Source organism: Diceros bicornis, chromosome 5 (genome assembly GCF_020826845.1).
Source record: "Diceros bicornis minor isolate mBicDic1 chromosome 5, mDicBic1.mat.cur, whole genome shotgun sequence".
Lineage (NCBI taxonomy): Eukaryota > Metazoa > Chordata > Mammalia > Perissodactyla > Rhinocerotidae > Diceros > Diceros bicornis.
This window is the reverse complement of record NC_080744.1, coordinates 47,585,364-47,610,919: the sequence shown is the minus strand read 5'-3', so window position 1 is coordinate 47,610,919 and position 25,556 is coordinate 47,585,364. Positions and strand designations below refer to the sequence as shown.

The 25,556-nt window shown below is 37.0% G+C and overlaps 1 protein-coding gene across 3 annotated transcripts in view; it reads left to right on the top strand.

Moving 5' to 3' along the window:
• Positions 1–25,556, top strand: part of DMXL2 (Dmx like 2) — a 145,244-nt gene that overhangs the window by 41,769 nt on the left and 77,919 nt on the right. For all 3 annotated transcript variants that reach the window (XM_058541575.1, XM_058541574.1, XM_058541576.1), the window contains exons 7-9: positions 17,158–17,336; positions 19,091–19,274; positions 22,063–22,237. In XM_058541575.1, coding sequence (XP_058397558.1) covers positions 17,158–17,336; positions 19,091–19,274; positions 22,063–22,237 — 538 coding nt within the window. The remainder of the gene's footprint in view (positions 1–17,157; positions 17,337–19,090; positions 19,275–22,062; positions 22,238–25,556) is intronic.

Below are 25,556 nucleotides of genomic sequence, written 5' to 3'. Positions count from 1 at the left end.
TCTATATTGATCCTCTAATTTACCTTTTTTCCCCTCTCCCATTTTCTGTCTCTTTATCTTTTTGTTTAAATTTTGGGGGATTTTTCAGCTTTACCTTTGAGAAATTTTTTCTCGCTATCATATTTTTAATTTTCAAGAGTTTTTCTCTTATTCTACGAATGTTCCTTTTTAAGTTATAAAATATTTCATAGGTATAAAAGAATATATGTAAAACATATGTAAGATATAATAATTAAACAATACACATGTACCCACTACCCAATTTGAGACAAGAACATAAAACTAATGGGTTCCGTATCTTCCTGCTTGCACCTGCTCCTTCCTCTCCTACTCAGGCAACCACAATCCTAAATTTTATGTTTTATTTCATTGTTTTTTTTTTTTTTTTATAGTTTCACATGTATAAATTCCCAAATAATAATAATGTTTAGTTTTGCATAGTTTTGAACTTATAAAAATGATACCATACAGTTATTAAAAAATAAGATATTAAAAAATAAATTTGCAATAATAGCCATTATGTACATTATGTATTAATGCATTTAGTAACAAAAAATTACATTTAAAAATCACGAGTTAAAGTTTAATTGTTGTATATGGAATGAAAACTTCTGTATTGCACTACAAGGCTTTCTGAGTTAATCTCTAGTTGTAGGATGCTCAACTTAACTGTTTTATAGCTGAATAATCACTTGGCACAGAGGTAGTTACTCAATAATTGATGACATTATAGACAGGAAGGCTGCACAACGTTACAGAAAGACAGAAAGACTACAAATGTCTGCAGGTTAGTAGCAAACTAATAGCTAACAATTTCAAAGTAGTGAGGAGTGTAAAAAATATTTTGAGATATATGCAGCAACTGTCATGCAATATCAAAACATCTGTAATTTCTGTTAGAGACCAAGTCATATGTACTGCTAATACTACTTTGGTTTATTGCTTATATTCATAGCTGAAATATAGCATTTCCTTCAGTTAGCAGTTATGAAAATAGAGAAGTAATTGTTTTTCGCCACTCAAGTTTGTATTATCTGTAGGTCTTAGTTTTCTTGGTTTCTCAAGAAGCACACCCCAAGACAAGGATTCGCGTGTAAGTAATTAATTTGGGGAATGATCACAAAGAAATATACTGGATTTGAGGCAGGGAAGTAAAGGCGCTTAATAAAGGGTATATTATAAGGCAGGTGAATGAGAAACTTAAATCTCCGGGTAACTCTGGAGCCAGTGTTCCTCACAACATCATGTCCCTCTCGCGTGTTCTTCACATGCATCAGTCGTTGGTTGAGGGCTGGTGAGGGCAGGGCAGTAATTCTCAGCACTCATAAAGAACTCCTAGAGAACCTCAGGCGAAGATGTGTAGGTGCTATCAATTGGAACTGGCACACGAAAATGCTAAGGCATGAAAGGATGCAGTTGATGTATCAAAAATGTCTTTTATGTCTTGAATTCTATCCACAGGCCCCTTGGGTTAGTAGACCTTGGCCGAAGAACCTCTGGTCTAAAATCTGGGCATTTTCTTTTTTGTCTTCCATATTTAGGTCTAAAATCCACGTGGAATAATTTTTGGGTACGGTTTGAGGAAGGGGTCAAGTGTCATGTTTCCCATGAGGATATCCAGTTGTCTAGCACAATTTATTGAGAAGCCTCTTCTTTCTCCATTGCTGTGTATTACCACTTTTGTCATAAAATCAAATGTCCATATTTGTGTGGGTCTGTGTCTGGTTTCTTTTGTCTAGTCCATTGGTCTTTCCTTGCACCAATGCCATCTGTCTTAGTTGCTATAGCTTTTAAAATGTCTTGCTGTCTGGTAGAGCAAGTTCTCCTATCTTGTTTTCGTTCTTTAAGACTGTCTTATCTATTCTTCGCCCTTTATATTGCCATATAAATTTTAGAGTGAGCTTGGTAAATTTTACAAAACAAAAAACTTCTTGTGATTTTGATTGGTATTGCATTGACTCTATAGATCAGTTTGGGGAGAACTGACATCTTTGTGATTGAGTCTTGCTATCTGTGAACATGACATACTCCTTCATTTATTTTAAATCTTGTTACTTTTTTCAGGAACGTTTTATAATTTTCTGTGTAGAGGTCCTAAACATCTTTTGTTAGATTCATTCCTAGGTGTTTTATATTTTTGACATTGTTATAAATGGCATCATTATATAAATTTCATTTTATAATTGTTACTGGTATATAGAAATGCAATTAATTTTTGTATATTGGGTTTATACCTAGCAATTTTACTAAACTCATTAATCCTAATAAATCATCTGTATATCCTTTTGGATTTTCTATGTGCATAATTAACTGAATAATGAGAGTTTTATTTCATCTCTTCTGACTCTCAGTTGTTTTATATCTTTTTCTTTTTTTACTTCAGTATTTAGGAATTCTAATATAGTGTTGAGTAAAAGTTGGTAAGAGTAGACATCTTTTTCTTCTTCCCAATTTCAAAAAGATACCTTTCACGGTGTCACCATTAAGTATGATGTTTACCATAGGTGTTTACTATAGGTACTATTTTTCAGATAAAGGAAGTTTCCTTCTTATTTTTAGTTTGCTATAATTTTTTTTTAAATCGCAAATGGTGTTGAATCTTGCAAATACTTTTTCTGCATCTAATGAGATTATAATTTTTTTTCTTTTTTACTCTTTTAATAAGATGAAATACATAGACTTATTTTCAAGTGTTAAATAAGCCTTGTGTTTCTGGAATAATCCCAACTTGATTGTAATGTATTATCCTTGCTGGGTTTGGTTTGCTAATATTTTGTTTAGAATTTATGAGACTGATGTGTTAGAATGAGATTTGGCAAATAATTTTTCCTTTTTTGTAATGTCCTTGATAGATTTTGATATCAGTGTCATGTTGGCCTCATAAAATGTGTTGGAAAGTTCTCCTTTTTCTACTCTATGAAAGAGTTTGTGCAAGATCAATATAGTTTTATTCTTAAATATTTGCTGGTGAAGCCATCTGGACCAGAAGTTTTCTTTGTGGGATTCAATTTTTTAAATATTTACAAGGCTAATCAGATATTATATTTCTCTTTTATGTCCATTTTGGTAAGTTATATTTGTCTAGAATTTTCCAACTTTATGGAAATTTTCAAATTTATTGGCATAAAGTTGTGTAAAACGCGTTTTTAATATCTGTAATACGTGTGTGATGATTTCTTTTTTTTTGATATTGGTTATTTGTGCCTTCTCTCTTTTTTTCTTGATTCATCTTACTAAGGGTTTATCAATATTATGTCTTTTTAAAGAACTAATTTTGTTTTTGTAGACCTATGTATTGTATGTTTGTTTTCTGTTTCATTAATTCCTGTTTGGTTGTTCTTCTACTTTTTTTTCCCCAAACTCTTTTAGATGGATGTTCAGCCTTTTTTTTGTTTGTATATATTTCACACTAAGATTTCCCTCTAAGCTTAGCTTTATCTCACAAGTTTTTTTAATTCCATAAGTTTGATATGTATTATTTTCATTATTATTCTGAACATAAATTTTTCTAATTTTTATTGTGATTCATTCTTTGATCCATGGGTTCTCCAGAGAATGGATTAGAGTTGGGTTCAGTTATTTGGGAGGTGGGGGTAGATGGTGCAGGAGTACTTTATTGGTAGTGACAACTTCTATTTTGCATTATTAAGTAAAACTTACAAGTTATTTGTAGTTAGAATAATAACTACTCGTACTGTTATGACAGCAACTACTAATTATTGAGAGTTCTGTACCAGATACCACTGCCTTCCCAAAACCTGTGGGGCAGGCAGTGCTCTCTTGTTCTGCAGAAGAGGAAACTGCAGCTTGAGAACTTCCTGGAGGATATAGAGCTAGTCAGATGATAGAGCTGGGATTTTAATCCAGATGTATTGGATATCAAAGCACCATAATCAGCTAGCTTTATATTTCACTGAGAAAATATTTATTGCAGGTGCATTTGTGGGGATTCTTTGAGGCCTGGGTTGAGTGTGCATTCTTCCAGAAAAGGTTTATATAGCTTCTCCCAGGCACCTGGGGACAAGCTGAGCTCAGACTAAATTCTCAGCTTGGAACTTGTTGTGCCACGCATGCAGATAGCATGAATTTGGGTCTCATAAGGCCTGTTTTATGGTTATAAATGCCCAGTGGAGTCTTTTTGTTCCACTCAGAATCCAGGTGCAGATGGACCCTTCCTTGCCATATCCCTTTTCAGAGAGGGTTTTTTCTCAGTTTCGTTCTTTGATTTAGGGATAGTCCTTAGCAGTTTTCTTGGTGTTATGCAGGTTCCTCTGATCTGACTTCTTGCCTTGCATGGACTCTATGCGTTGTCTCTGTATAGCTATTTAAAACTGAAGCTTAATGCCACTGGGTATTGGTAGATTACCTTATGACAATCCAGTCACCTGCTTCAGCATTTGTTTACCGTGGCTCCTTGCCTGGAAAATAGATGGAATCAGAGGAGAACTTTGATAAGCTCCTACCACCTACCTACATCTGTTCTCTTCTCTATATCTGTGCCTATATGTACTGCTTTCCTTTGTGTTGCCATGCATGAACTGTCTGTGCTTTCGTACAAGGCCAGTTCCTTCATTTGTGTGCTGGATCCCATTTGTTCTTGCTTACTCAGGGACATCACTATTGCATTTGTCTCCTCTCTTCTCAATCAGTTTTCTTCTCCCCTGGGTCGTCACATTAGCATATGTTATGGACTGAATGTGGCCCCCCCAAATTCATATGTTGAAGCGCTAACCTGCAATGTGATGGTATTTGGAGATGGGGCCTTTGGGAGGTAATTAGGTTTAGATGAGGTCATGAGAGTGGCCCTCATGATAGGCATAGTGAGTGCCCTTATAAGAAGAGACACCAGAGAGCTTGCTCTCTCTACCACATGAAGACACAGCATGAAGGGAGCTGCCTGCAAACCAGGAAGAGAGCTCTCACCAGAACTTGACCCTGCTGGCGCCTTGGTCTCAGACTTCCAGCCTCCAGAACTGTGAGAACAAAATACCCAGTCTGTGGTATTTTGTTATGGCAGCCAGAGCTGACTAATACAGCATAGCATACCAAAAGTGTTATAATCTTGCCCATTCTAAAAGAAACAACAATAACAAAACCCTCTCTTGACCTTTTCTCTCAGCTTCTGCCATATTTCCCTGCACTCCTTTTAGCACCTTGAAAGGGTTGCTTATAGCTGCTGTCTCCCAAGATTTTCCTCCTCATTTTCTATTGTGCCCACTCCTCTGAAACTGTCATCAGCGAGTTCCTGTTACTGAATCCTGTGGTTAGTTCTTAACTGATTAGCATGATTTAACAAACTTGGTTCCTTCCTCTACCTTGAACACTTTCTTCATTTTACTTTCAGGACACAGCACACTCTCTTGATTTTCTTTTTAACTCTCTGGCTGCCCCTGTTTAGTTTGCTGGGATCACCTTCTCTCCCCTGCTTTTAAATGTAGGAGTACCCCAGGGCTTATTTCTTGGACCTCTCTGACCGTACTCGTTCCCATGGCAATCTCATCTTAGCTTGTGGCTTCAAATGCATGTAAATTTGTACCTTTTGCCTATACCTCTCCCCTGATCTCCAGGCTTATATATGTAACTAATACACATCTTCAAGTGAACATGTCTACAATGGAACTCCTGCTCTCTACCCCACCCCCAGGCCACTTCTCTGTTGGCTCTACCCTCAGAATATATCCACAGCCTGCTCCCTTCTTTACCACCTCTGTTGTTACAATCTGGTTGAAGCCTCCATCATTTATCACTTGTATTATTGTATTAAATTCTTAATTGGTCTCCCAACTTTTGCTGTGCTCCTGTACAATGTGTTTTCAAACCAGCAGCTGGAGTGGTCTTTTAAAAATGTAAGTCAGATTATGTCACTCCTCTGTTCAAAACTGTCAGAAGGTTTCCCATTTCATTCAGTAAAAGCCCAAGTCTTTATGATGGCTTACCAGGCCCCATGCTCACCAGATCCCTATCACTCCTTGGACCTTATCTCCTGTTACTCTCCTCCTTGCAGACTTGACTCTAGCCACACGCTCGTTGTTTTTTCTAAGCAGAGCTCTTGCACTTGTTTTTTCCTCTACCTGAAAAATTCCTTCCCTCAGAGACCTGCATGGCTTTACCCCTTAGCTTCTTAAAGGTCAGGGTCTCAGTGAGGCTCTCCCTAAGCAGCCCTTTTAAAATTGCATCCCACCTTCCCCTGTACTTTATATTCCTTTTGCCTGCCTTAGTTTTACTCCTAACACTTATCACTATGAGTCTGTACTAGTTTTCTGTTATTGCATATCAAATTACCACAAATTTAGGAGCTTAAAAACCACGTGTTTATTATCTCAGCTTCTGTGGGGTAGGTGTCTGGGCATGGCTTAGCTGGGTGCTCTGATCAGGGATCCTAAAGGCTGCATTAAAGGTGTCAGCTGGGCTGAATTCTTACCTGGGGACTTGACTAGGGCAGAATCCTCTTCCAGCCTCTCGCAGGTTGTTGGTGGAATTTATATCTTTGAGCTGTGTGACTGAGGGCTTGGCTGGCTGCTGGCTGCTGGCTGGAGGCCTCCCTCAAGCCCTAGAGGCTGCCTGCTGTTCCCTGCCATGTGGGCTTCCCCTCCCTTTTCCTTTTCCCTCTTCCTTTCCTTCTGCTTTTCCCTCTCCCCCTCTGCCTCTCTCACTCTCTCCTCCTCCCCCTCACAAATAATAGAGCTACTTAAACTATTCAGCAAGGCAGAAAGTCAGGAGCCAATGGAAAACAGGAGAAAATAAATGAAGATAAATAAATTAGAAGAAAAAATGTTAAACTAGATTTTAAAAACAAACACTGAAAATTTTGATAAGCCAGTTCAATCACCTACAAATAAAAAAAACCTAAAACATATTTAATGTTTTTGGATAGAATGTAGAGATGCAGGAAGAATTTTCCATAATATCTGAAAAGCAAGGTTAATAAAGGGAAAACTGTTATCAGAATCACAGGAAAAATAGTTTGAAAAATAATATGATTCTTGCCTTTGATCTCTAAAATTAGGCAGTCACCGTTAAAGCTTTGATCTTTAAAACTAGCATCTCATTACTCCTAAACTTGACCATGAAAAAACCTGCCATACCCACAGATTTGTTCCTGTTGTTACTCATATTTCTTAGGGTTACCTTATACTCATGAATGATTAGTTAAGTTAGTCATTCCTTTGATTGACGAGTCCATGGTAGGTGAATCCATGATGATTTAATATAGGACCAATTCAGTGTGATCAGAGAGGTACCCTAGGTTCATGCTGAAACGCAGTATCATGGTATTCCTGGTAGTCGTTGCTCTGACTTCAGCTTGGAGGTTGTTGTGTGTGCTGTGCATCGCTTGAAACCGTTTTCCTACTACCCTCCTTCAAACAATATTCATAGCACTATGGTTATGGGCAGGTATTGTATGCAGTTAAGTTTTCCTTGAAACATGTACCTTCACACATATGTTGTCTGATGTGCTTTTTATCATAGAACTGGTCAAAGAAAACGCGTTTCAGAATTCTAGCAATCTATGCTTGTAAGGCATATCGGAATCTATCGTAATTGTGTTCATATCATGATAAACTCATACACACACACACACACATATGTATATACACATATAAAATTTGTCTCTCTATGTTTGATAGTGCATTTTTGAGGAAAAACTAATTTGAAATTTTACCTGCAAATAAGTCTTTTTGTGTTTAGCAAATATTTTTTTTGAACACCACCATATGTCCTGAATTGTTCTGTGTGTTGGCAATCTTGACATAAAGAAGACAGACAAGGTTCCTGTCTTCATGGAATTTAACTTGTAGTGAGAAAAGACAGAAAAAGCATCATTTGTTATTAAGTGCTGTCCAGAGAATTAAGGCAGAATGAGGTAGTAGTGTGACTTGGTGTCTGTTAGAGTGGGTGATCTTTAGAGAAGGCTTTTGTGGGGAAATAACTCTAAACTAAGAACTGAATAATATGAAGGAGACAATTGTGTGATGTTCAGAGGAAAGAGTGTTTTTGGCCAAGGGTACGCCACGTGCAAATGCTCTGACATGGGAATTAGCAGGGCTTGTTAAAGAACAGCAGAAGGCTGGGGTGTGGTGTCTAGATCAAAGTTGGAGATGCATCCAGGTTAAGGTGTCAAATAGGATAAGATTGTCAGGAGTTCCCTGGTGAGGTCAGGGGTAGAGATACGGAGTTTGAATTTATTAGTCGAGAAATGGTGTTTCAAGTTATGGGGCTAGTGAAATTAACTAGGGAGAAGATGTATGATGAAGAGAATGGAGCTCAGGATGAAATTCCAGAGGCCTTGAACTTTTTAAATGGAACTAAAAAACGGAGAGAAGCCTATAAAGGATACTGCGAAGGAGTGGCCACGAAGACAGAAGGAAAACCAGAGAATGTGACATTAGAGAAGTTGGAAGGAAAAAAAAGATTCAAGAAGGAGGGAATAGTTAATTATGTCAAATGACCTGTAATGCAGGGGGAAAACGGAATATGTAGAAAAGATAGGCCTACCTGTTTGTGCATAAATTAAAGTATAAACGTAAATGCTTTTAGAATCATAGGATTCTAGTGATCTTAGAGATCACAGAAAGAAGCTGAGGTCTTTAGAGCTAAAGTCCACTTCTCTGCCTCTCCACTTCCTCTACTCAAGTTAGCGTCTTCTTGTCTCTGGACACTTACGGCAGTCTCCTAACTGAACATCCACAACCGTCCTCTAATTCTGTCTTCTCCCGATGGCCAGGGCCGCCTGAACATACCACTCTCCTGCTCATAATCCTTTTCGTGACTCCTGCTGCTCATAAGGTGAAGACCACAATCCTTACCATGGTCTGTGAGGCTCTGCTGTATGATCTGGCCCTTGTGTACCTCTCTGGCTTGTTCCCACCTGAATGCCTCCCACACTGATGGCTTTTCAGAGCCTTGAATATGCCGAGCTCTTTGCTGCTTTCAGGACTTTGTATGCACTATTCTCTCTAGGGCATGCTCATCCTTCCCTGTTCTTTGACTGGCTGTCTTCTGTGTATCTTTCAACTCTAGGGTTAAATATTGCCTTTTTTTTCTTTTTTTTTTATGAGGAAGATTGGCCCTGAACTAACATCTGTTGCCAATCTTCCACTTTTTGCTTGAGGAAGACAGTTGTTGAGCTAACATCTGTGCCAACTTTCCTCTATTTTGTATGTGGGATGCCACCACAGCACGGCTTGATGAACGGTGTTTAGGTCCCTGCCTGGAATCCAAACCTGCGAACTCTGGGCCGCCGAAGCAGAGAGCTCAAATTTAACCACTACGCCATCGGGCTGGCCTCTTTTTTTAATAATTTTTATTTATTTATTTTTTTTCCCCAAAGCCCCAGTAGATAGTTGTGTGTCATAACTGCACATCCTTCTTAGTTGCTGTACGTGGGACGCGGCCTCAGCATGGCCGGACAAGCGGTGTGTCGGTGCGCCCCCAGGATCCGGGCCCGGGCTGCCAGCAGCGGAGCGCGCGCTCTTAACCGCTAAGCCACAGGGCTGGCCCCTTAAATACCACTTTTTAAAGGAAACCTCTGACCTCTCAGACAAGGTCAAATCTCCCAATTAAATACTCTCATAGTATGCTTCTCAGTGTAGCACTTATCATAATTATAATTAAAACAATAATTTGTATCCTTATTTTCTGTTGTCTTCCTTTCTAGAGTATAAGCTGTTTGCAAGTAGGAAATATATTTTATTGTCTCTGTCTCCTGCACTGCCTCAACTGTATCCTCGCAGTTCAGATAGTGCCAGCATTCAATAAATATTGGTTGTTTGAATGAGTCATGTGACCATTCTGTAGTATACAGGCAGTTAGTAGCACATCATTATCCATCTGTATGTTACAGACTAATTTTGTTTTTAAGTCTGAAATGGTCGAAAGCCATTGAATTTGCTCAGAGTGAAATTTGGCCCTTTAATAAATCTGTATCTGGACATGATCAAATGTAGTATGATAATTAGTTCTTATGAAATATACTGAAATACATGTCATAGGATTGAATTAAGAATAGAACATTGATACAAATTACGGGATGCCTACCACTCCCTAAATGAGACAAATGAACTGTTAAAAAACTTACAAAAGATTGTTTATTTTCTAGATTCTTCTCTTTCTGTAGTTGATTTCCCTCATATATTCTTAATGTTTCTGATTATCTCCCTTTGCTTACCCAGTGTGTGATGTTTGCCTCAGCTGTGTGTCACAACTGGCTGAACTTTGAGACTATTTTAGGGTATATGGTCTTTTGACAGGATCACTTGTTACTTTAAAAACTATTAATGACCCATGTGAGATGATCAGTATTCACTGTCTGACCATCTTCTGAATATTTGAACTCTCATCCCTCATGCATCTGAAAGATGCCTTTGTGCTTCAAACAAAGCTAAGTAATAAGGGGCCGGCCCCGTGGCTTAGCGGTTAAGTGTGCGCGCTCCGCTACTGGTGGCCCAGGTTCGGATCCCGGCGCGCACCGACGCACCGCTTCTCCGGCCATGCTGAGGCCGCGTCCCACATACAGCAACTAGAAGGACGTGCAACTATGACATACAACTATCTACTGGGGCTTTGGGGAAAAAAAGGAGGAGGATTGGCAATAGATGTTAGCTCAGAGCCGGTCTTCCTCAGCAAAAAGAAGAGGATTAGCATGGATGTTAGCTCAGGGCCGATCTTCCTCACACACAAAAAAAAGGCTAAAAGTAGTAAGACTAAGGAGCACATCCTCTTAAGTGGGGCAGCTAGATTTTAAGCTCCTCAGAGACGGTTCTGTTTTTATGCTCCATAATGCCTAATATCTTCTTTCTTTGAATTTTTATTGCACACAGCCTTAGCAATTGATTATTGAGGTTTTTTTTTTTCTTTGTATTAGTCATGTTTCCCTAAGCTTCTTGTATTCAATTCTCCTAAGAGCTAAGTGTTTCATAATTCTTTTGGAAAGATAAGAATGCCTTACTGGTAAAGATCTTTTGGAGGTTAATAAAATGTGTCATGGATTTAAAAAGCTTATTTCCTCATACTTTTGAGACGATGTCATATCTAATTAAGATACTCTTGATAAAAAGAACAGAAACTAACTTTGTAATATTGGCATTTTTTCCTCCCACAATCTGTTCTGCTTCTGTTAATAAAGCCAAGTTTGTCTGACATGATGAAACAGATGGTAACTGTGTGATCTACCACTAGAAGGCATTTTCCACCGCCTCTGCTACATATGACAGGATTTCAGTTCACTTGTTGTGGGACTCAAATCCAGTTACCTTCAGGATTTTTAATATTTCAGTTCATTGAGCACTTTTGCTGGTAAGATCTATTTTTTATGTGTGGTAAATTTTTCTTGGGCTTTTTAAGCCCAACTATTTGGGCTTAAGTTAAAAAAATATTTTAAAGTTAAAAAAACTTTTTATCTGAGCTTAAAGTCTTACTTATTAAAGAGTCTTTTCCCCCCACAAAACATACCTGATTAGATCTTCAGCTCAAGAATTGTTTTTTTCAGTTTGCTTGCTAAATGTTTATTTAAATTCTGTGTATGTTGGTAAAGTTTATATCTGAACACTTTTTATAACAGTTACTCTGTAAAATTTGAAAGTGATTTAAAATATTCTGTTTTCTTCAAAAACATTTTTCCTTAATAGAGGATTACCCTTTTGAGGAAAAAAACTGGGCTTTCTAAGGGCTGGCATAAGAATTTTTGAGGAGGGTGGCTTTGGCAGGAAGGGAAGGAGAAGGCTACAGAATGTTCCCACAAGCTTTTCCTTCTCTTGAGACTGTTTCTCTATGCCTAGATTCACTGTTTTGGTTATTTAAAGATTGGCTTAACAATCTTTTTCCCCCCTTTAAAATGGAAACATCTTTACATTTTTTAACATAATATGTATTCATTATAAAAAACATGCAGAGAAAATGGAAATCCCCTGCCAAATAACCCTACCCCCAATAAAAAAATGGCCACTGTTTTCTATTTAATATATATTCTTTCTAACTTTTTGATGCCTTTGTACACCACACAGACGTGTGTGTGCGCATGTAACACACATACTCAAGTGACATCATATTCTTTAAGCTGATGTCTTCACTGATTATCTATCATAGCTAGACTGCTGTGTCAATACACAGATACCTGTATTCTTTTTAAAGGTGACAAAATTTTCCATTCTATGAATGAGGGTACCATAATTTAACTTAACCAGACAGCTATTAGCGAACATCAAGTGGTTCTAAATTTTTTCTGTTGCTGTTAAAAATGAACATCCTTGTGGGGGCCGGCCCGGTGACGCAAGTGGTTAAGTGCGCGGGCTCCGCTGAGGTGGCCTGGGGTTAGCCGGTTCGGATCCCGGGCGCACACCGACGCACTGCTTGGCAAGCCATGCTGTGGTGGCATCCCATATAAAGTGGTGGAAGATGGGCACAGATGTTAGCCCAGGGCCAGTCTTCCTCAGCAAAAAAAAAAAGAGGAGGATTGGTAGATGTTAGCACAGGGCTGATCTCACACACACACACACAAAAATGAACATCCTTGTACATAAATCTTGTCCTGTTATTTCCTTTTTATAATTAACTTTATTGAAGTATAATTAAAATAAAATGTGTATTTTAAGTCTGTAGTTCATTGAGTCTTGACAGATTTATAGACCCATGTAATCACCACCCCCATCAAGTTCTGGGACATTTCTGTCATCTCAGAAGGTTTCCTTTTACCTCTTCCCAATTAATCCTCACTCCTATCCCTAGTTGCAGATAATAGCTGCTCTGCTTTCTAGCACTGTTGATTTGTCTTCCCTAGAGTTTCAGATAAATGAAATAGTATAGTATATACTCTTTTGTGTCTGGCTTCTTGCACTTGGCGTAATGTTTTTGATTCACCCATGTTCTTGTGTGCATCAGTAGTTTGTTCTTTTTATTGCTGAGTTGTATTCTATTATATGGATGTATCACAATTTGTTTATCCATTCACCTGTTGATGGATGTTTGGATTATTTGGAGTTTTAGTCTAAAATGAACCTAAATGAATGTAACCATTCATTTGCAAGTCTTTGTGTAGGCATTTGTTTTCACTTCTCATGGGTAAAAAATACCTAGGAGTGGAACTGGTAGGTCATATGGTTCTTTACAAAAAAGTGTCAAAACCCTTTCCAAACTTGTACTGGTGTTTTTTTTTTTTTTTTTTTTTCTGGGTGAGGAAGAGTTGCCCTGAGCTAACATCAGTGCCAGTCTTCCTCTGTTTTGTATGTGGGTCGCTGCCACAGCATGGCTGACGAGTGGTGTAGGTCTGTGCCTGGGATCCAAACCTGAGAACCCGGGATGCTGAAGTGGAGCGCGCTGACCTTAACCACCACGCCACAGGGTTGGCCCTCCAAACCTGCACCATTTTGCGTGCCCACCAGCAACTGAATAGTTTCAGCTGCTCTACTTTCTTGCCAACATTTGGTATTGTCAGCCTTTGTAATATTAGCCATTCTTCTAGTCGTCTAGTGGTGTCTTATTGTGGTTTTAATGTGCATTTCCCTGACTTCTAATGATGTTGAACGTGTGCTTATTGGCTATTCATATAATTTCTTTTGTAAAGTGTTTATTCATCTTTTGCCCATTTTAAAAAAATTGGTTTGGTTTTCACCCTGTTATTGAGTTGTAAGAGTTCCATGTATATTCTAGTACAATTGAAAGATAAATGCAGTGCAGATGTTTCTCCCCGTCTGCGACTTGCCTTTTTATTTTTAAGTGTCTTTTTTTGCTGAGGAAGATTCGCCCTGAGCTAACATCTGTGCCAATCTTCCTCTATTTTGTATGTGGGTTGCCACCACAGCATGGCTGCCAATGAGTGGTGTAGGTCTGCTCCTAGGAACCAAACCTAGACCGTTGAAGTGGAGTGCGCCGAACTTAACCACTAGGCCACAGGTCTGGCCCTTGAATTTTGATCTTTAGTCTTATGACCTTGCTTACAGTTCTAACAGGTTTTTAATTTTTTTTTAATAGATTCTTTAGGATTTTGTTAATAAAGACAATTTTACTTCTTCCTTTCTAATCTATATGCCTTTTATTTTTTCCCTTACTCAACTTATCTCAGGTACCAGGACATCTAGTTCGATGTTGAGTAGAATTGATGAGAACAGACATCCTTGTATTGCTCCCAATTTTGTGGGAAAAGCATTTAGTCTTTCACCATTAGATATGATATAAATTGTAGGTTTATTGTAGATGTACTTAATTTGATTGAGAATGTTCCCTTCTTTTCCTAGTTTGCTGAGAGCTTTTTTTTTTCCCTTGTGAATTAATATTGACTTTTGTCAAATGCTTTTTTTGCATATATTGAGATAATTATATGAGTTTTCTTTTCATTCTGTTAGTATGGTGAGTTATAGTGATTGATTTTCTAAGTGTTAAACCCACTTTGCTGGGATAAACTCCACTTGGTCATGATTTATATACTGAATATACTGCTGGATTAGGTTTGCTAATAATATATTAAAGATGGTTGAATCTATGTTCATGAAAGATATTCATTTATAATTTTCTTATGTCTTTGGTTTTGGTGTCTGGGTAATAATACTGATCTTATACAATGAATTCTTTTCCACAATTTTCTGAAACGATTTGTGTAGGATTAGTGCTATTTCTTCCTTAAATGTTTGGTAAAATTCATCAATGAAGCCACCTGGGCCTAGAGTTTTAGTTGTAGTTTTAGGGGTTTTTTTTGATAAGAAGATTTTAAATTATGTATTCAACATCTTTAGTAGATATAGAGCTATTCAGGTTTTCTTTTTCTTCCTTTGTCAATTTTCAAAAATTGTCTTTCAAGGAATTTGTCCATTTAACCTAAATCATTGAATTTATTGGGATAAAATTGTTCATAATATTCCCTCATTATTCTTTTACTGTTTGTAGGATCTGTAGTCATGTCCCCTCTTTTATTCTTGATAATGGTAATTTGTGTTTTCTCTCTAAATATTTTTGGTCACTCTAGATAATTATCTTTTATTGATCTTTTCAAAAATTAGCTTTTGGATTCACTGATTTTTCTAAATTTTGTATGTTTTATTTCATTGATTTGCTTTTTCCTTACGTCTGTTTACCATGGATTCACTTTGCCCTCTTCTACTTGATGCTTCAGCTAGAAGCTTAGACCATTTATTTGAGACCTTTCTTCCCTTCTGATAAAAGCATTTAAAGCTATGCATTTCCTTCCAAGCGCTAATGTAGCTGCAACCCCAAATTTTGATGTTTTGCTTTCCTTTTCATTCAATTCAACATATTTTAAAATTTCCCTTGTAATTTAGAAGTGTTTTGTTTAGTTTCTAAATATTTGGGACTTTTCCAGCTATGTTTCTGTTAATGATTTCTAATTTAATTCTGTGTGGTTTTAGAGTTTTAGGCATTAACAGGTGAAAGTGGAGCTGCTTCATTTAAGGGGGAGGCTGGTGGGAATGGAGAAGAGGCTAGAATGCCACCTGCTTATGGAGGATCTCTGCCTTTCCTTTATGACTTCTGAGGGGCCCTGAGGGGACTTCTAGGGTTTTTATGGTGCGTAGTCTGAAACCACTGCCATAGATTGTACAGTAAATTTGCTTACATGAAAATGTTGCTAAGGTGAAAAAGGTGCTTGGAGGAAAGCAGCAGGTACATTGTTAAGTGGTTGTCTCAGACTAAGCACATAAAGAGATTTGCTGCATAATTCAAATATCCAAATAAATGAGACATTAGTGGAAACATACATTATGCAGATAAATTGAGAATGAGTACCAAGATGGAAAAAAACAGAAGTGTTTGTCTAGCCCCGATGAAAATATTTGGACCTATGTACCCTTTTCTGGAATGCATGATCTCATTGTTTCTTAGAGATTGAGACTTTTGCATAAATGATAACACACTATTTCCCTTAGTGTACTTTTCACCATTGAGGATAAAGCACTATGAAGTAGATGGTTTCTGTTAAATAATATACAATTGTTTAGGCCTTCAACAAAATTGTTAGGACTAAGTGAAATGATAAAGTCAGTGCCTATTGTTATACCTGTAAATATCTTAAGTGGGTGTAGACGTGGTTCCTGACAACTGCTTAAATGCCTTCTCATCGTTTAGAGTAGGAAACAGAAAACTATGGTCCATGAGCTGAGAATGGTTTTTACATTTTTAAAGGGTTGTCAGAGGCTGTGTGGTCCACAAAGCCTAACTTTCTTGCTGTCTGGCCCTTTATAGGAAAAGTTTACTGATTCCTGACTTAGAGTAAGAAGCAGTTCATATTTAAAAGGGGTTTGTTTCACCCTTGCAGATCTCTTCAGAAAGGAAAGGATGATAACAGTGACTGATAACATGGGGTCTTTCTTATCTTATCCGAGGGTCTGGCATCTGGTCTCAGAATCTTTTCTCTACAGTAACCCATGTATATTTAAATGGGGGAATTTGGCATCTATCTGTATTTGAAAACCACCATCATGCAGAGCAGATGGACAATGAACAAACTGTCCATTTATTTTTTTATTTTTTATTTTTATTACTATTATTTTTTAAGATTTTATTTATTTTTTTCCCCCCAAAGCCCCAGTAGATAGTTGTATGTCATAGCTGCACATCCTTCTAGTTGCTGTATGTGGGACACGGCCTCAGCGTGGCCGGAGAAGCGGTGCGTGGAGAAGCGGTGTGTCAGTGCGCACCCGGGATCCGAACCCAGGCCGCCAGCAGCAGAGCGCGCGCACTCAACCGCCAAGCCATGGGGCCGGCCCTGTCCATTTATTTTTTATTTTTATTTTTTTTGTGAGGAGATCAGCCCTCTGCTAACATCTGCCAATCCTCCTCTTTTTTTGCTGAGGAAGACTGGCCCTGGGCTAACATCCATGCCCATCTTCCTCCACTTTATATGGGACGCCGCCACAGCATGGCTTGCCAAGCAGTGTGTCGGTGCGTGCCCGGGATCCGAACCGGCGAACCCTGGGCCACCACAGCAGAGCGCGCACACTCAACCGCTTGCGCCACCACGCTGACCCCCATTTATTTTTTAAGAATAGTATTCTTTAGAGTAATAAACATCATTTTAGATTTGGTTTGTATTATATATAGGTCACATGTTAGTTTTTATGTATAGCTTAATTTTTAAAGCTTCTTCAAACCACTTAGATTTTTGAATTGTGTATGTACAAATTTCATTTTATATTGACCTATATATTTTTGCAGGATGATTGTCTTTTGAAAGTATGGTATCCTATGACTGGTTGGAAGTCGTCAATTATACCTCAGGATCATCACGAAGTGAAAAGAAGACAGGCATCTACCCAATTTTCCTTTGTTTACTTGGCACATCCCCGAGCTGTGACAGGTTTTTCGTGGCGTAAAACTAGCAAGTATATGCCCAGGTTAGACAAATGTATTATGTAACGTCGGTTTGTGTGCGTATATGTTTATAAAAATAATGAAAACAAAGGTCTTTTTACTGCATTGACATGGTGGCGACTAAGAGCATAGGCTCTGGGTGTCCGCTGCCTGAATTCATATCCTGCTGTGGTTACTAGCTTCCTGAGCTTTTGACTTGATTTCGTAAGCTCTCTAAGCCTCACTTTTTCTCTCTGTAGAATGAGGGTAGTAGTACCCACCTCAGAGAGTTGTGGTGAGACTAAATTGTGTCAGGCATGTGAGTGCTTAGTGCAGGCCTTTACACATGACGTGTGCTCAGGCAGTGTTAGCTGGTACTGTTAGTAGTAGCAGCAGTAGTAGAAGATTCTAGGAAGGAAATGTTTGCAAGTAACAGGAAAGCACACGATGAGGGAAAATAAAACATAGTAATAAACTGTCAGTGATACACTCAGTGGCAAAGCATGTCATATACAGTGAATAAAGTGACCAGGTTTTTCTTATCTTAGGGCAATCAACAGAAGCTTCTCAAAGGATTTATTATTATAAGTTTATCCTCATTGTTACAGCATCTCTTAGAAGTATTTAGAGGATTAAACAAACTACAAAACAGCTCATACAAATGATTCCTGTATTACATATGCAGTGCTAAAAAATCTTGCTTGGAAATCTGTATTCATTCTTGAGGGAGAATTATTTCATCTGCTAAATATATCTGAGAACTGTTTACGCCTGATGGGAAATGTAGCACACATTATAGAGGTGATCAGTGAAGGATAACATGGGGAATTTATACATTTTTGGAATCTAAATAAAAGGTTTATTCTGCTTAAGTTATTTGCATCTATTGAAAACATTTGCAAGACACTTTGCCTTTCGCTGTCAGATTCTATGTAGGCATTTTTTGAAAGGGAGAATGATTTTTTTGGTTTTTCATAATGAGCAGTTAAGTCACTTTAGCTGCTCGATGCTGTGACTTTTTTGCTTATTTTAACTTAATGGAAATTGATCTATAGTTTGAAATTATATTCTCCTTAAAGTTTTATATGAAGATCCTCATTTGTTTACCTGTTTGTTACTGTTTAGATTATAAGAGGGATGATGCGAAATGGTGCAACTACTGTCATAAGCCATAGTTTAACTACATTTAATGATCTTTTATTATGGTCATTCTGTAATTTGCAGTGATTGGGTTTTCTTTTGCTGTTTAGTTTGTTTTGTTTAGAAGATGCTAATATTCCTCCAGAGCCTGGTTTTCAAGCAGCACTTGTGTAATCTGGTGTTGATTTCTGTTTCCTTTGTCAAAACCATTTCCTAGTTTTTACGATGTTCACAGCAATACTGTATGTGATTTCAAGCTCTTTGATTGGCCACTCTTTCTCCATACAGTGTAATTTCTAAAGAAATTGGAAGCCTGCTGTACTGTCATTTAGCTTAGCTGTTCAAGGTATGATTTTAATGAATTAAAGTGAATGTCAGGGACAGTTAGGTGGTTCCTAATTTATGGTAACTGATTGCAGTCCTATGTCTCGCCTGCCACCTTGCAGGTATGAGCAGATAATAAATGGGGTTTGGTGAGAGTGTGAAGTAGTCAGTGGAAATCCATTACCGTTATTGTAAAAATAACTTCACATAGATCATACTGTTAGTTTTGCACTAATGTCATCTTTATACATGAAGAACCAAATATTAATAGCCTTTAATTAATTGATGGCATTGATATTCATAGTGACTTTTGTTTATTTCTCTTTGTCATTAGAGGTTCTGTCTGTAATGTGTTATTAACTTCATGCCATGATGGTGTCTGCCGGCTCTGGGCAGAAACCGTATTACCGGAAGACTGTCTTTTGGGTGAGCAGATATGTGAGACTACCACTTCCAGCACTGCCAGCAACCTTACTCATGCTGGAAGACACAAAGACAGAATACAGCATGCTCTTGAGGTACTATGTTGTTTAAATGGTAAATGAATTTTGAAGATGTGTGAATGTGGGGGGAATTCATAGGCTAAGATGCAGATAGTGCACATGGTACATGAAATGATGAAATTAATAGCAAAGAATTCACACTTATTTTATGCTTGTAAGACTGCTCATTTTATGCCACTTCGAAGCCAAATCCAGGTAGTAATGATCTCAGACATATAGTCTAGGTAAAGAATATAATTTTAATTCTTTCATTTTGCATGTCAAACGTGAAAATCTGTAGGAGTAAGCAGCTTTGATTAGTAAAACATGTAAAAGTCCTTGAAATTAGTTGTAATTAAAAATATTTTGCTTTTATTTTATGAGGATTAAAATTTACTTTTATTGTTCTAATTAAAAATGACTATTTTAATCCTTATGAATAAAAATGCTGTTAAGATATTAGACACAAGTGAACTTATATAATTGCTTTACAATTTCCATGGTTTAATATTTTGAAAATGAAATAATTTTTCCAATTTTTAAATACAATATGTACAAAATAAAAGTGCTTTCTAAGAAATTAGATTATAATATAGTGTAATCTGTTCTGTCTATTATGATTAGGGAATGAAATGAGATGAATACATTATTGAAAATTACCAGAGGGCCGGCCCTGTGGCTTAGCGGTTAAGTGCGTGCGCTCCGCTGCTGGCGGCCCGGGTTCGGATCCCGGGCGCGCACCGAGGCACCATTTCTCCGGCTGTGCTGAGGCTGCGTCCCACATGCAGCAGCTAGAAGGATGTGCAGCTATGACATACAACTATCTACTGGGGCTTTGTGGGAAAAATAAATAAATAAATAAAAATAAAAAAAAAAGAAAATTACCAGAAATTTATTATAGTAAACCTGGATTACTAATTTTCTTGATTTTTTGTGTGACTGTTATTATTACATAAAGAATATATGCTTATTCTAAAATTAGCTTAGGAAAAAGAAAAAAAAGTGCAATTTATAATCCAACTATTCCAGTTAACGTGTGTATGTGTATTTTTTCTTTATTTACAAGATTGAGATCATATTATGCAATAATATCTTACAACATCTCTCCACATTACTAATTATACTTTCACATTATACATTTACATTAACAGTTTAATGGTTGTGTAGCCAAAATGGCATTGCTGTTTTAGTAAGCAGAAATATTTTTGGGGTTTGACAGGCTAAGGATGTAGTCATTAAAAGTTTATAAGTAGGCCTGCTCTGATACTATCTGTGATTGGGCACTATTTATACCTTTTTTTCCAACATTTAAAGCATAAATGAAATTAAAAGCAGAAGTCAGAATAAAGTCATGTTTTGTTTTGATATTGATTGAAATTTAGTGAGACAATGTATTTAATTTGCTAGATGTTTACAGTCGTTTATATATAATTATATAACATTTTATCTTTAAATTACATATGAGCTTTTGGAGACTAAGAGCTGTTAGACATCTTTGATCCTCCGTGGTACCTTATATATTGCTTTTCAAGTGTTTGTTAATTAGAATTACTAACTGCTACATAAATAAAAGCAAAAATATAAGTAAAAATATGTAATCAATGATTTGAGAAATTTTTGCTACCTTTAAAAATGTTATTAATTAATAATGTTAAAGTTGTTTTTAAGAGAAAAAGCCTAATTGTCTACCTTATGAGCTATTTTGCGTTCTGACATCCTTTCCTAGGAAACTCGTAACTGCCAGGTCTATATAATTCTACATATATTATTATTTTGTTCCAAGAAGAAAATAACCAGCTAGTATTATACCAGCCTTGCCAATCTAATGTAAAATAATGATAAATGTCAAAAATCAAGTGCAAATAATTTGATAGGCAGTGTGGAGCAGGAGGTCTCTAATACACATGTTAACCCTGTTATCAAAGAAATAAGCAACTCCATAGTAGGGAGACCAGAGGCAGAGGACACACCGTGGAACTGATACTATTTTCCACATGAAAAAGGATTAGGACTGTGGAAGTAGAAAGGAAGGACCAGATGTGTTACTTTAATGGAGAAAGAATTGAGAGGATGCTATGTTTTATTTCATTGAATGTGAGGAACAAAGGAAAAGAATGGGAAATTGTTAGAAAGCATGGTATTAGGGGTGGGTTAAGTGACAGGATGAGGAAGTACTGTGAGATGGGGTGATGGTGTGGAGGAAAGATGCTGAGAATGACATGGCCCCATGTCAGAATGGTTCAGATGGTCGAGTATGCTAGCAGAGAATTTTTATCATATAGACACATCGCAATTTAAACAAATCCCATAGGTCAACACTTTCATGAGGTCTTTCCTGACTACTTTTAACTAAGTTCCCCTTGTTATTCTGTATTTTTTAACCCTCTTTTCTTATTTATAATAGAGATCATAGATTATTTAGCTGTCCAGTTCTAAGTGAGAATTTTAGGGAGAAATATTCTTCCTCCTGGTAGGAAGATTTGGGAATTTTATTTTATTTTTTCACTCTTATAGTCATAAGTAAAGTAAATTTTGTCTCAGAACTGGGGTATCCTGAAAAAACTGGAATTTGGATTCCTAATCTTAATAGGGGTTTCTGTAGATAATATTAATAAGAATTTTTGAGCAACTACTTGTGTGTTGAACCATAAAATTTACAAAAACTATGGAGAATATATTCAGAATTGTTCTACTGTAGTTCTACTTTAAAATGGTCAGGTTTTACAGAGGGGAAAATCATGAAATCCTTAATGATCTAAAGTATGTTGATTGGCATTTATTAGACTTTCCAGAGTTGGATTTAGCAATGATTTTTCTATTTTAGACAATACACCATTTGAAAAATTTAAGAAAAGGACAAAGGAGGACTTCTGTTCTTGTAACTCATACCGAATTAACGCCTGACCAGATGGCAACGCATGAAGTTCAAAGACACATCTCGCACCAGGCAAATGCACTGTGTCATTTTCACATTGCAGCGAGCATCAATCCTGCCACAGGTAAAGGATAGTGAAGTTTCGTTTCTTATAGATATACCGAAATAAGGTAAATAAATAGGAAAATGGGACTACTTTTATAACCTATTTTTTTATTTTATGTTAATATTCCATGTTTCCTTTCAAAATACTTCTTAATTGGAATAGGAATATAATATAAAGTAGCGTTTCTTAGATTGAGACTATATGATTCTCTTATTATATTCAAATAAGTATTTTCGAGCAGCTTTGTTTGTCTAGGCTATAGCGAGAGTTCTAAGTAAATTAGAGCTTTAGTTGAACCTGGGGTCACAAGTAGTGGCAGCCTGGTTAATTAGTGTGATTTCTCTCCCTTTTGTTATTTTCACTGTTCTTTCTTAACTCTTCTTTATAACTTTATCTAAATATATTTTTGCATCGTTTTCCTTGTATTTCATATCTTGTTTTCTACTCTCAGAGACTTTCTTGTCCTACACTTAGGGAAAGATATTCTTTTCTTCTAACCTTGATGTTTTCAGGGCCAACCTGGTGGCGTGGTGGTTAAGTTTGTGTGCTCCGCTTCTGGCGGCCTGGGGTTCACGGGTCCAGATCCCGGGCACAGACCTATGCACCACTCATCAAGCCATGCTGTGGCAGGTGTCCCACATAAAGTAGAGGAAGATGGGCATAGATGTTAGCCCACAGCCAGTCTTCCTCAGCAAAAAAGAAGAGGATTGGCAACAGGTATTAGCTCAGGGCTAATCTTCCTCAGGGAAAAAAAAAAATTAATCCTTAAAAAAAATTTTTTTATCCTTGATGTTTTTGTTTTGCTCTTTTCCTCCCATGTGGTTGAGAAGTATTTTGAGGCAGGTTCAGTGTTGGCAAAAGTGTATTTGAAAACTTTTCTTTAAGGGCGTTGCTTTCTTTCTGCATGAAAAACATATGAGAGGGCCTATAAATTTCATATTACATTGCTGGTAGAACTATAAAGTTATAGTCATGTTTTATTGAAATGGAAGTCTATTGCAGGGCCGGCCCCATGGCGTAGCGGTTAAGTGTGCGTGCTCCACTGCTGGCGACCTGGATGCGCACTGATGCACCGCTTGTCAGGCCATGCTGTGGCGGCGTCCCATATAAAGTGGAGGAAGATGGGCACGGATATTAGCCCAGGGCCAATCTTCCTCAGCAAAAAGAGGAGGATTGGCAGATGTTAGCTGAGGGCTGATCTTCCTCACAAAAAAAAAAAAAAAAAAAAAGAAAAAACGAAGTCTTGCTTTAGAGTGCAGAGGATTTTATTTTTAAATGTTTGTTTATGTAAAGATTATATTCAGTAAATACAGTTTCAAAAGGGTGATCTTTAAGGTGCTTCTCCCCGTGCTTTTATTCTCCCTCTTTTGCCCATATATGTGTGTCTTTGCTCCCTTCTCCCTTATTTTTGGCTGAGCCATTTGGTAGTAAAGTTGTCACTGACATTATCCTTCATCCCCTAAATATTTTTTGACAGTACCTAAATATTTCAAGATGTGTCTTCTAATAAAAAGAGGATTTGCCTCCATAACCACAATACTGTTATCACTTGCAAGAAACATGAATAAAGTAATATCATCTAATATATAGTTGATAGTAAAATATAGATTGTTTTTTTATGCATTGGATTGTCATTTCTCTTTGAACTCCTCTAATTTAGAATAGTCTGTCTCTCAGTTATCAAAAAGTCTCTCAGTCTCAAAAAAATTCTCTCTTAATTATCTTTTAGAATGTCTTGCAGTTTGAATATTTGTTCGTGATAAGATTTAGGTTAAATGTTTTTAGCAAGAATACTATATAGGTATGTAGAGGATGTACTGTTTTATAGGATTGTTGGTTTACAAATCCCATTTTATAGGATTTGTTTCATTTTTATCAGAAAACAAGGACTGTTATCCAGGAATTGTAAGGAAAGAACAGCTTGGAGCTTCATTTTTATTTCATTTTTTTTTTGCTGAGGAAGATTCGCCCTGAGCTAACATCTGTGCCAGTCTTCCTCTGTTTTGTATGTGGGTCGCTGCCACAGCACGGCCACCGATGAGTGGTGTAGGTCTGCGCCCAGGAACTGAACCTGGGCTGCCGAAGCAGAGAGCACCAAACTTAACCACTAGGCCATGGGGCTGCCCCCTTGGAGCTTTATTTAACATAGATATTTATTAATAGAACACTAATAGAATATCCTGGGCATTTTATTTTTAGGCTTCACTTCGTTTTGCAGAAGATAATATATATTTTTTCCTTTTTCTTTCTGTTGAATGGATTATTTATAATATGAATTGGGATTAAGGAGATTGATTTTTTGTTATACTGCGTTACATGACCTAATCTATATCATGAATTTCAGTTACCCCAAATGGAGAAAATCTGTTATACTTAGAGTTTTACCTGCCTTCTTGTGTTCTTTCTTGATGTTATTTTTTTCCCGACTTTTTAGGAAAGTTTCAAGCATTCAGAAAAGTTGGAAGAATAGTACAGTGAAGACTCATTTCCTCCATTTTGATCCGATAATTGCTAACATCTTGCCATGGTTGCTTTATTCTCTCTCTATATACGCATATATGTATGTATGTGTGTGTGGGCATGTGTGTGAGTGAAATTTTTTCTTAATCTTTTCTAAGTAAGTTACACACATCATGACACATCACCCTTACATACTTTAACAAGTATCTCCTAAGAATAAGGAAATTCTCTCACATAATCACAATATCATTATCATACCTAAGAAAATTAGAAGTAATTCCATAATCTGTAATATCCAGTTCATATTTAAATTTAAATTTCTTCAGTTATCTCAAAAATGTCTTTTGTAGTTGCTATTCTATTTTATCTTTCTCTTCCCCCATCCCCAAACCAGGATTCAATAAAGGTTTGGGCATTTTGGGGCTGGCCCAGTGGCGTAGTGATTAAGTTTGCACACTCCGCTTTGGTGACCTGGGGTTCACAGGTTTGGATCCGCTCATCCAAGGCACCGCTCATCAAGCCATGCTGTGGCGTTGTCCCATATACAAAAAATAGAGGAAGATGGGCACAGATGTTAGATTAGGGCTAATTTTTCTCAGCAAAAAGAGGAAGATTGGCAACAGATGTTAGCCCAAGGCCAATCTTCCTCACCAAAAAAAAAAAAAAGGTTTGTGCATTTAGTGTGTTTGGTTTTTAAATTAGGAATTTAGTTCCATGTAAGTCTGTGCCATTAGTTCTTAATATTTACATTTATTGTTCAATTAAAGTTTTTACAAATCCTGCTAGAGTTATGGTGACTTGTTATTTAGCACCTTTTCTGTCTAAGTATAGAATTAGTCTTTATAAGCACTTGTAATATTTTTAAAGACATTAAAAA